The 12361-nt window shown below is 39.8% G+C and overlaps 1 protein-coding gene across 3 annotated transcripts in view; it reads left to right on the top strand.

Annotated features, from left to right (window-relative positions):
• The window catches only part of PTPN13 (protein tyrosine phosphatase non-receptor type 13), a 126313-nt gene that overhangs the window by 18834 nt on the left and 95118 nt on the right, over positions 1-12361 (top strand). For all 3 annotated transcript variants that reach the window (XM_040583189.1, XM_040583180.1, XM_040583170.1), the window contains exon 3: positions 7272-7391. In XM_040583189.1, coding sequence (XP_040439123.1) covers positions 7277-7391 — 115 coding nt within the window. In that variant the 5' untranslated portion in view covers positions 7272-7276. The remainder of the gene's footprint in view (positions 1-7271; positions 7392-12361) is intronic.

Here is a 12361-nt window from a genome sequence, read left to right as displayed (position 1 = left end):
ACATACAGACCTAGCAACAGTTGTGTAACCCAGTGTACTTGATGAAGAGCATTACTACCACTCTGCACCAAAAAAAATTGGTGCAGAAGGATGCCAATGAAGGCACCTTCGTCAAGACTGCTGCTCAGTCTGGAATTTGTCTGCCATAAGTGAAGTTGTATGATAGACAGTACATCGCTACATCATGAAGTTGTGTTGTCAATAGTAAGACGCGTTTTATTTTATGTCATTAAAGAGTTTCATCTGATAAGTATGAACAAGGGTATTATTGATCGATCTGCTATTTGAAAAGTGTTTGTGTTGCCAAGCTGGTTTGCAGTCCTGAAATTTCTGCTTTTCCATTTATATAGCTTGTCTTAGTCACAGGTCCTCTGTTCCTACTTAGCAATTAAAATGAAAGTTGCAAGTATGAGAAACGCACCAAGGAGACATGCCTCTCAGAGGTGGAGCAGATCAACAGCAAAATAAGGGAGTTGCCCAAGGATCTTACACTGACAATTAGGCTAAGAGAGGGATGCAAGAGTCATGCCCCGATTTATGTGGATTAAGCTGACTTTGTAGTGATAATTATATACTCTTCTGAATAAAATTTTAATATCAGATGTGAAACATCAGCTACCCTGATGTATAAATTGCCTAGAAAACATGACTTTCATGATTATTATATACATTTTGGACTGGATTTACTAGTTTGCCTTACACAAAGCCTCAGATAAACAGGTTTATCTGGTTCTGGTGATAGAGAGACAGAACAGCAAGGGAGGGATTCAGCAATAACCCTTGCTTGTCTTCCATTGTGAGTTTAGTCCAATGCCAAAAGCTGATTTCTTTCCACCTTCCAGGAAAGAAAGCAAGTGCTTCTCAAGTAAAATAAACACTGCTTGCCCTGGAGGTACAAGCCAAGATTCTCAATACGTCACATTCTTCTGTCTTCCAGACGTGGGAATACAAGACTGGTTTAAGGCTTTGGAAGGAGAAATGCTAACATCTGTTACAGTGAGTGTGAGAGCATTGCTATATGCTCAAATAAAAGGCCAACAATGCCCTGTACTTCTGGGGGTGCCCTTATGTTCTTTGTGTTCTATCGCAGATTTGAGCTAGTGTCTGTTCCTTTACTTAGGAAGCTTGAGTTCAAAGCAGCAAGCTGTCAGTTTGAAGAAGAGATGCAAGTTTAAATAAATTTTCTTGATGTAGTTTGAGGACTGGCTCAGGAGCATGGGACTGTTTTGCTGACATTTCATCCTGTCTGCCTGCAGGAGCAAAAGGCGAGACCATGGAAAGAAAAATGTAAGTGGAAAAAGCTAATCTTTTCCACAGTGCAGGAGAGGGAGAAAGGAAGTTCTTGGGTGGTCTCTACTGACCTTTCCAAAATGGAGGAGGAAGGAATAGTGCTTACACTAAGATAATATTATTATCAAATAGCTGATTGAACAAAAAGAACCATGGATGTGTGTTTGTTTGCAAAAACTTAGATCCACGTGATTTTTAGCAGCTGTTTAGAGACTTAAAAAAAGAGAGGGGATTTGCATCTTGTGAGGCTTTTTGTCCCATCTCTTTTTAGAAGTGAAAAGTGGTCATGGCACAAGGGTTTCTTTCTTTATCCTTCAAGACAATAAATGAGAATAATGTGTAGTAATTAACTTGAGAGCAGGATTCTAAAAATAAAATAAAGAATTCTTTAAACACTTGATTAGCTTGTGTATTTACCTTGATTATGTGTTTGACTTGAATATTTGCAAATAATGCCTTATTTTGTGGACAGCCAGTGTAAATTGAACCTGCAGCTATAGGAAACCACATTTTACATGCACACATCTAAGCATGTGCAGATTTCAAAATAAGATTTCAAAGACTGTTGAAGCACAAGCTTTCTAACTTGGCTTCAGGGTTCTGTACTTGTTTCAGCAACAGTATTATTGGGGATAAACTAATTGATATATGCATTCCAGGTCTTCTTCAGGGGTGTAAGATGTGGGTCAATGTAAATAAATAGGATAGATGCCAGCATTCTGAAATTACAGGGTATGGTAATGACTCTAGATGCTTAGGTTCTGAAATGGGAGAGGCCAGACTTTCAAAACTGCTCAGGTAAACTTCAGTTCAGTTTCATTGGGATTTGTGTGCATATTGAGTGTTGTTAGAAAAGTGTCAGTGTTTTATTTTTAGGCAGCTAATCATGGCTTTAGAAATATCAAATAAGTATGAGATACTGCAAACAGTTAACTAATGTTCTTAAAACACAGATTTTGACATAAAGTTTTGGTTCTGAAGTTATGTCACAGGAGAATATGCTGATGCAGAAGGTGAGGGTGAAAAAGCAAGGGATATGTGTTACTAAAACCAAACCGCAAAGTTGTCAAGCAGTCGTTAAGTTGAAGCAGTTTATCTTTTTGACTATCAGTCTGTTTTTAATTTTTTTTACAACATTGGTAATATTATAGTCTTTGTTAAACACAGTTGTAGCAATAGCTGCTTAATACTTCAGTTGGCAAGAGTTGAATAAAATCTGGAAAGAATAGGCCATTCAATGCGTAATGGCAATTTGAAATGCGTAAGGAGAAAAGTTGGTGGCTGGGGGAAATGTGAATTTTGAGCATTTAACTTAATGTGCTGCATACGTAATTAAAAAGCAAGACTTATTGAAAACTTTGCAGGCTGTAGGGGAAAAACATATACCTTGCAAATAGTCATTTTGACAATATTACTTGCTGTGAGAGGCTGGTCCTTTCGTGTTTTCCCTCTTACCTTGGACTGAGTGTGTGGCAGGCTGCTTTATGGGCCATCTTGGCATTGCCTGGGTGTTCCATAGGTGTTGTGCTTTTAACACAGGTTCTTGGGACTGTAGAGTGTAGGAGCAAGGAGGTTACTGAGCTTCCTTTACAGGCAAAAGGCAGAAGTACTCACCCCACTCATCAGGGAAGTGTATAAGCTGTCTGCCTTTGAGGGAGGAGCTGTCAGTTAGTCCTCCAGAGGTAAACAGGCTCTTTGAAGGAAGTGTTTGAGATACGGGAGAGGCCTTTGGCTTAAGCAGCTTGCTTTCTTGGAACTGTGCTGCCTATATGGCTTAGGGCTGAATGGCATGGAGGGTGAGAAATTGCACTCAGGGCTTGTTGATACAAATGATTTCCACCTGAATTTACTCTCTTGTCCTGGAGCAAAAAAGAGCAGCCTCCACATGAGGCAGCTGTTTTCCTGTGGAAATTGTATTCCTGTATGGTCTAGGAGTAAATTCTGTCCCAGAGCAAGCAACTTGAAAGCAATTGTGTCTGTGCTTCTCCAGTGTTAACTGTTTTAATTTGTATACTGTCTTCCTGCATTGTGTTGTGCTCTCTGCTGTGTGAATGGCCCTTTTTGGATGTTTTGTGGCAATGTTCTTGTGTGGTCTTTGTATGTATGTGGATGTATGGGGAATCCATGACTTTGGAGTTCGTACCATCTAGCCCTTTGTGCCTCCCAATTGTGTCTGCAACTGGACTTCTTGCCCCACCTGGAACACTGTGGACATGGCCCTGTTGGAGCAAGTCCAGAGGAGGGCCACGAAGATGACCAGAGGGCTGGAGCACCTCTCCTGTGAAGACAGGCTGAAAGAAATGGGGCTGTTCAGCCTGGAGAAGAGAAGGCTCCAGGGAGACCTTATAGCAGCCTTCCAGTACCTAAAGGGGCCTACAAGAAAGCTGGAGAAGGACAATTTACAAGGGCCTGTAGTGATAGGACATGGGGTAATGGCTTGTAACTGAAAGAAAGTACATTTAGGTTAGATATTAGATATTAGGAAGAAATTCTTTACTATGACAGTGGTGAGACACTGGAACAGTTGTGGGTGCCCCCTTCCTGGAAGCGTTCAAGGCCAAGTTGGATGGGACTTTGAGCAGCCTGGTCTAGTGTCTGCATTTTACTTGCAGTTTTGTGATCTGTCATTTTAGGCCATTACTGTTCAGCTTTCCTGAGATCCACGCACCCTCTCTCCTTGGATTAGCCCCTCTTTGCTCACTTGAAGTCAGCTAAAAGTTTACCCTTAACAGAGAACTCCACTCTTTTCTTTCCTGCATTTTTTAAGAGGTTGCTGTTCTTAGTCAGTTGTCCCCTGTTGCAGTCACCCACCTTCCTTTTTTCTGAGTTCTTAGCCATAAGAGTTTACATACTTATTTAAATGGATTCATTTTAATTGTGAAATGAACATTATACAACTATATAACCACGTACATAACCGTAATTAGAGGGCTAAGATGTGAAGACAGGCAGTCTGTGTTGTTTTGATAAGGTGTTCTACAAAAGCTTTGTATGTTTTTCTCTTACATAAATTACTTGATCCTGTAATGATGTTGCAATTTATCAAAATGTTCAGGCATTTCACAAAACCAAAAGCTGTTGTATGTTTTGAGCACTTGACACTTTAGCTTCTGTATTCACAAAGGAACCAGACATTATTGAAGGCTCCCAGAACCTAAGGAGACAGCAAATGTGGAAGAATTGTGCATTGCAAACTATATATTCTATAAGTTTCTCCTTTCTCCTTGTGAATAACATCAGTTGCAAAGAAACTAGTGGGAAAGAGGTATATTTTGAGCCAGGTACTTTCACTGTCAGCTTCATTGTCTTAAATTGGTGGTGCCTGGCTGCTAACAGGTGGACTGTACAGATGGAGAACTCTTGCCATGCATTTGCCTGCAAACACTTCACCCCAGCTTGCTTCATTCAGTTCCTCAGTAGCAGAGAACAGTTTTGTGGAAGCCTCTTTAATCTTCATAACCAGTGTGTTGGTCTTCTCTTTGCTTTGACAGACAAGTGCTGCAGCTTCAAGATAGTTTTGAGGAAGAAAACCAGGAAAAGTTACCAAAAAGTTAATGAAACAGATACACTTCAATGAGTCTTGCTCAAATTCCAACTTGTGCTTCTTTGCGTGTGGGTGTGTGTTGTAATGCTTGATGCTAGTTTTTGAAAGCTCAGGCCAAATACAACAAATATGAAATGTTTTGGGTTTGGTGTGTTGTGATGTTTGCTTTATTTTTCATGCTATTGCTGTCTAATATACAAGCAGGTCTTGTTGCTTGCATTGCTACAAGTGAGGCCTGCATGGCTGTGTGCATATTAATACGCTTCTTACTGTGATCAATAAATCGTTTTCTGTAGGATTCTTTTACTGTATGTAATATGTTGGAGAGTTTGAGCAGACATGCTTATCGTCTTTGTAGCGATAGGGAATCGGATTATATCTGCTACGGAACAGCCCACACAATTATTTAATCATAGCTGAAAGGAATCAGGATTTTTGCAGAATGGGAAAAAGGGGAGTGGCTAAGAAGGATTTTGGGAGAAATGTTTGGTGGTGTTATGCTCAGCTTACTTCCTTTAGAATATTTAGCACAAAAAGTTTTCATTTGCAGTTCATATGTTTTTAATCCCTAGGAGAAGATGAGGTCTTCTATTCAGAATAATCCGTTTTGACTCTAGATGTGCATACAGAGATTTGGGACAGGGCCATGAAATTACAGAATTCCCTGCCATGGATGATAGACCAGCACTCTGTGCTAATCGACGTATGTGAATCTCATACTGACTAGAAATGTGTTTATCTCTGGCTTTCTATCCATTTATTGCAAGTCTGCATTGGTCCCTAGCTTTGGGGAACTGCATTTAGAATTGTGTAATGTATTTTTCTCTTCGGGGATTCAGATTTCATTTTTCTTTTAAATATGGTCTCGACTTGCTTTCCATTCCATTGAGGATGACTTTTGAACATTAATCACTGAAAATATGTCTGGTTTGGTAAATATGCAGAATGATTGAATACTAAAAACTGGCAAGTTGTGAAGTAAGGAAAAATAAGCTGTGATGAAATGCAGCCAACAAGATGTAATTTTTCAGTAGCATAGTATAAAAATCTAGCTGAAAAGGCTTTAGGGTAGTCTTCAGAGCCCATGTTTTCAGCTAGAAACTGCAGGATATTCAGCCTTTTATATTGCCATCATATGGGTATGAACCTGGCTATCTGAAAGTTAAAAAAAACCATGGAAGGCATGAAACTGCCTGGACATTTACTTGGGGAAACTAAATATAGCTAGTCAGCCTGTCCTCCTTGCAAATGTTAGATTAATATCCATGAGTGTACATCTGAGCCCAGATTGTATGCTGATGGAAAGGCTCTGGCTAGTTGATTGGAAGGGAGGGGCAGTAACCTCCAGCAGTACTGTTGGGTCATATAAAGCTCTTGATATCAGTTATTGATCTTGGGAAAATATGCATTTCCTATGGAACTGTCTTTTCCATTTCCAGCAGCAGCTTTGGAGCCTTTGATACCTGATGAACTCATCACTGATGATTGATATACCTTAGGCTCTTAGTGCATTTCACTGCCTCAAGATTTTATACTTTGGGCTTTGGAGAGAAGCAGCTGCATCTCAATCAGAAATATCAATTGGCATGAATGCTCAAACTGAGAACGTTTAGCATCCATAGAAATCTGAAGTAATTAGCATGATTTATTTGTTCCTGAGCTTACTGAAATGAAGGTTTGACTTTGCCAGAGTATTTAGGGATGCATTCTTCAGTTTTCAAAATGTTTTTTATTTTGGACAACTGAATATCAAATTGTGGTATGGTTAAAATGGTTTAACTCTGAAAAAATATTTAAGCCTGAGCTCTTTTAGCTGGGGAAGGAAGTCTTTATTTTCTGGGCATGCAATACATAGAGCACTGCTAACGGTTTTAGTTTGTTTTCATAAATGTATGAAGAAACTAAACAAAAGAGGTTAGCTATCAATTCGACCGCTAGCTTGCTTGCATGCTTTCAGGTAGTGCTTCTTACTATTTGGTCATGAGATAACATAAATAACCTTGTGAAAACATATTGGAAGAAGAGCATCCTTTCCTAACAGCAGCTTCACAAACTTAAACCTGTGAAAATAATGTTAATAGCTGATTTACATTAAGAAACTTGTAACTACTAATAATTCTGTCATGTTTTGTTTTTTTTAAAACAGGACAGACTCTTGCCCATGGCATGTGGACTAATACCAGCTTTTGAGTTTATTGATTTAGTAGCGTACAATATTAATATGGATCATTGTTGTCTTAAACCAATTTTTTCTTCTTCATTTGAGCAGGTGCTCAAAGTCCTTTATGATGAATGTTCTGTAATATTTCTGTGTGATGGGTTCCATTAATGTTAGAGAATTTCTGTGACTGGGAGTTGAACATGGGTTATTACTACTTGAGTACTACATGCAAGGAGAAAATAACTTACCTATTCTTAAATCTGTTTCATTTCTCAGGTAACATGCATGTGTCACTGGCAGAGGCTCTGGAGGTTCGGGGAGGGCCGTTGCAGGAAGAGGAAATATGGGCTATTTTGAATCAAAGTGCAGAAAGCCTTCAAGAACTATTCAGAAAAGGTAAATATTTTTAAAGACTACTCTATATGGAACTGGAAGTGTCTTTGGTATGTTTACGTGTCATAGAAGTAAACTCCCTTGTTCTTCCTTGGCTCTAAACCCAAATAACTTTGTGTAAAGTGCCTAGCTGTAACTCAGACCAAAGGATGTTTTCAGCCCATCACTTCATGTTCTGTCAGGACTCATGGCACATTGTTTCATGTGGTGGCAACTTGACTTTGGTAGGAAGCTACCACAGAGTTTTTGTATTATTTTAAACTCACTGAAATTAGATAGAAAAACAGGAAAAAAAACCCCAACAAATGTCATTGAAGTACTTTGGTCATGAAAGGGACATAGAAATATGTACAGTGTAGTCATGACCAGTCTGCTCTGAAAAGATTTAGCCTCAAGTGAGGTGAAGGTGAGACACTGAGAAGCTGGCCAGAGGGCTGGGTATCATTCCCCAGAATGAAATTAGCAAGACATACATAGCTACTGAGGAGTGTGTGGCTTGTTTTGTGGTACTTTAAAGGAGCAGAAGTTAAGTATTTCTTCCCCCTGCCCTACCCCCCCACCCCCCAACTTAGCAGGCTCTAAGTTGAGCGTCTGCAATGCTGCTAGTTCTAGCACTAAGTATGGAACCCTTCCTCTTCCTGATGTTTTCCTTTCTTTAAAATCTGCAAATCCTTAAGCCACACTCACACCACACCACCCCCCCTTTGCTTTTTGCTTTTTATATCTTAACTCAAATATTGAACTTTGGTGACATCTTTAACCTGGCCTCAGTATATGTTCACATGATTCATCTTAGTATTTTGGCAAATTTATGGTTTTAATCTCCTTATATCTAAACATGCATATGTAAATTCAGTTTTATTCAGGAAGAATCAAAAGCTCCCACTTTGAAAACAACCATTGTTTTGTCACATTACTATGCAAAGGGCACACCTTCATTATTACCGTATTTTTTTGCATGTGTTTGGCTTAGAATTTCATCACAATTCAACGTTTAAGAAGTTTGATGGGTTTTTTTAAGATTTAGTTTGGACAATCTGTCAAGTCAGATACTAGGTCTGTCTCATATACTGTACAACCTCTGAAAGTGGTCTCTGTTGGATACTTCATGAAGACTCTAAAGAAGGCAGATGTGGGCAGAGACTGCCATACAGCATTTGAATTCTGATTGAGCTTGACTTAGTATTATAAACAGGAAATTTTATCAACTTCTGTGAAATATTTTTTGGTGGGCAAATCATGGCAAGCTTTGATATCTGGTACGAATTTCCAGTTTCCCCTTTACCAGTGAGCTTACAGCTCGTGTGGTAAAAGAAGCATTCCCTATTAAGAATGCTGAGTTTATTGTTGCAGTTCGACCCACTGTCCTGTCCCTGTGCCGCTCATATTGCGCAAATGGGAAAGCTGGTATCTTCTTTCTTGGCTCTTTCTCTCTTTGTTCTCTCTCGGAGAGAATCGGAGGAATGATTTTTCTAAGAGGGCAGGCTGTTGAGACCAAGTTGACACCTTGACTGAAGAGATACCTTTAATGTTTAAAGGCTTACTCTTGTTGATTCCTGTGAAGCGTACACGTTGAACTCCATCTTGAAATGCACCTGAAAAATCATAGTAGCATAAGTATAGAGTAGTGAATACACTTAAGACATTATCCTAGGTCTAAATTATTTTCAAAAGTAAAATCTCCACTGAAAACAAGAGCTCCCCCTTTCTTGGCCTTAGAGTAGTGCAGGAAAGAGTTTATTGTAATTACTATGAAGGCTGGTTGCATGCAGGCATTGAATGAGAAGACAGTCTGCCCTCCCTCAGAGGGACAATTATGGAGAAATGAGAGCACAAAATGGTAATCTGCCCCAGGACTTCTGGTATATGCTTTAAGATAGGGGAATGTTTGCCAGCCAAGACTGGCTAAGGTGGCAGAAGCTTCTGGTCTTACTTCCTATCAGTGAAGACCAAAACACAAATTCAGATAAAATCAGTGCCAGAAGAATCTGTCTCTTCTTGGAGATGAAGCTGTTTTATTGAGTTGTTTTTCTGCTACTTCAGCAGACTATTTTCAGTTGCGTGCTATTAATTAACCTGGGATATAGCCTTGTGGTAAAATGCACTTCAAGAGACACCCAAATGAAAGAGCTTTACTATGTAGCTAAGATTGACGAAGGCAATCTGATTCCTCCCAGCAAGATTAGGATAACCAGACAGTCTTTAATGAAGATTTGCCTTCACTAAGGAAACAATCTGGAAACCTTTCTTGGCTATCTTGAGTATCACTTTCTGTGCTGGCTTGTAAAGATGCACTGCAGAGGTGCAAGAACAGAGAATGCAGAGGTTCCTGCTTGTCTGACTCAATTTTCCTCTTTATTTGTGGAGGACTTGTAGCAAATGGGATCCTAGAGAAATCCTGTTTTCCTTGGTCAAATTTCAGACCCAGCGTACAACATGGGAAAGCTATTCTATGGCAGAGGGTGAGTTTTCAAAATTTTTCAGAACTGACCAATTGCTCCTGGGCAGTGGGCAACGAGGCAAGCTTTTAGCTTCTAGAAGTTCACAGCATGCTCAGCTTTGGCCAGTCTCAGAGATGCTCTTGTTTTCCTCCTTGTATGGCTCTGGAGTCCCTGAATGTGTCATTCTGTAACAAAATCTAAGCTTTGAGTGCTTTCTATATTAAGTTTCTTTAAAAAAAAAAAAATGTTGTTCAACAGCCTGTGGTCCACCTGTTTTGAAATGAGGGGGATAAAAAGGCCTTGGAAATCATGAACTCTTAAGTTGCCATCTGTTGGTGGCTTCCCTCTGCCAGCCCGGCAACCACATACACTTAAAGAAATTACCAGCCAAAGTAACCATCCATTTATTTATTTATGTAATCCCAGTAGAGTTTTGGTAGTCTGTTTGAAGTTGAGAATCCTTGCTATTACTCCATCAACTGAGAGAGCATTCTTCAGTTAGTTACTTAAACTAGTTTCAGGAAATTAGAAAAAAATGCCCCAAATAAGCTTCTATTACAGGTTTGATAACTTCTGGATTCATAGAAATTCTGCATGTCTTCTAGTGAGTCTGTCGTCTTATCCATCAAAGCGCTGAACAAAGCAGCACAGGATGAAAATCCATGTTTTACATGGTTAATCACATAATCATCACGGCATTCAGTGACTGATACAAAAGTGCGCTTATTTTTATGTCTGTTTGTATTTACAATTCTAACAAATGTTGAACTCTTTTAAAAATACTTTACAAATTTATTTAAATCATTATAAGTAGTGAAAGATTAGATTGAAATGCCCAGCAGCTAATCACTCACTGATTAAGAAGTTCAGCTCTGGTAGCTGTCGTGTCAGCATATTATAAGCTGTTAAATGGAGGGAGAAGGACAATCTAGAACTCAGTGGCAGATCTGACATCAGTTGTACTAGTGATGTTGAGATTAATCTGGAGATTTGAAAAGGCCGATACCAGACCTGCCCTTCTCTTAGATCTGTTTAATTATCTGCAATAACTATTTTGTTGTTGAGAGGGTGTATCGGCTGTTTCAGACATGCTGAATCTTGTACTCAGTACTCCATGAGGTCAAAGGAACAGGTCTTTTAAGTGAGGTATCTCAGATGTGAGTGTATAAGTGTAAGGAGCATGCTGTGCTCTCTGCTGCTAACTGCAAACCAGATGTCCCTCTAATTTGGTAGGTTTGACTGGATGAAAGTGGGAAACACTTCATACGCACTTGAGCTACTCCTATGTTAAAGAATGTATTGCAAATTCTGAAATAGCTGGATCTTATGTTTCCAGATCTGTTTAGAGGTAGGTGGAAGAGAAGAGGAGGGGGCAAGTCTGATAATAGGAAGGCAGGCTGAGCAAAGAAAGAGACACTTCACAAATTTACTGTCTTGCAAATTTGTATACAGGCAATTATTTGTGTAGAGAAGTGGTATCTTCTGAAAGTGAATGTGAAGGACAATTGTCTTTTGGGGAGTACCCGAAAATCTTGTTGACAGTAATACTATTGCATTTGCTTAGCTTGGGTGTAAGTATAAAGGAAAAAAAGGAAGGTGAAGTGTGAAATGTGTTGATGGGAACTAGTGGTGGGTCCCAAGTAGTCATAGACCTAGTTGGGGTGGAGGGGAAGATGGCTTGTTTTTCTTTACACAAAAGAGGGAAAATGCAAAGGGGGCTGAGGGATGAGGGAAATCCTCATTTTCCAGCCACTGCTTGCTGGCAGGTGTTAGATGGTTGTTTTTTCCTTTTACCAACAACTGTTAAGGAATGATTTTCTAAACACACAGACACACCATTCCATAACATTTGATCTTTTAGTTGCTGAGAAGGAAAGAGATGAGGCTTTTGTGGGTTTTAGTGATGATTATGGGGGGGGTTATCACCCCACACCCCTACCCCCTGCCCAGTGAGGCTGAGTCACTACTTGTGCTTTTTCCAGAACTCTCTGCTGGATGTGGTCAAGGTAACAATACAGTGTAGTGTGCTGTTATGCTGACAGAACAGCATTTCTGGAACAACATGGGTGATCTCAGAAGCTAAGTGTTCACCCTGTGTCTTGGTCCAGTATTCTCAGGAAAGAGTTAATTTCGGTTAGCCTCTCAGTGTTCCTCCCTGTGCTGCTGGTTTCCAAATGGTTCAGTATCAGATCAGAGCAGTGTTGCTCACTGCCATCCTTTGTGCCCAAGGGATAGGAGCAGAAGCGCTGCAATGCTTCTTCCCCTGCACACCAGGCATGCAGGGACATGCTGCAACAGCTCAAAGGAGTATAGGACTTAACAGCGTCAGTGATCCCTTGTGCTGGCATAATCCTGGTCTGCCTGGAGATGCATCAGTGGTCTGCCTGCCTCTAGCCTGGCCTAAGCATAAAAATCTTCAGGTTCCTTTGCACTAGGAGAAATCTTACATGTCTCAGTGAGGGCTAAGAGCAAAGCAAAGCAAAAAATGAGACAAGTATTGAAAACTTTGTGTATGTGCTTTTTTTTTTTTTT

The sequence above is a fragment of the Falco naumanni genome, chromosome 1 (assembly GCF_017639655.2).
Source record: "Falco naumanni isolate bFalNau1 chromosome 1, bFalNau1.pat, whole genome shotgun sequence".
Lineage (NCBI taxonomy): Eukaryota > Metazoa > Chordata > Aves > Falconiformes > Falconidae > Falco > Falco naumanni.
Note: the sequence above shows the minus strand (reverse complement) of the source record. Positions and strands in the feature narration are given on the sequence as shown.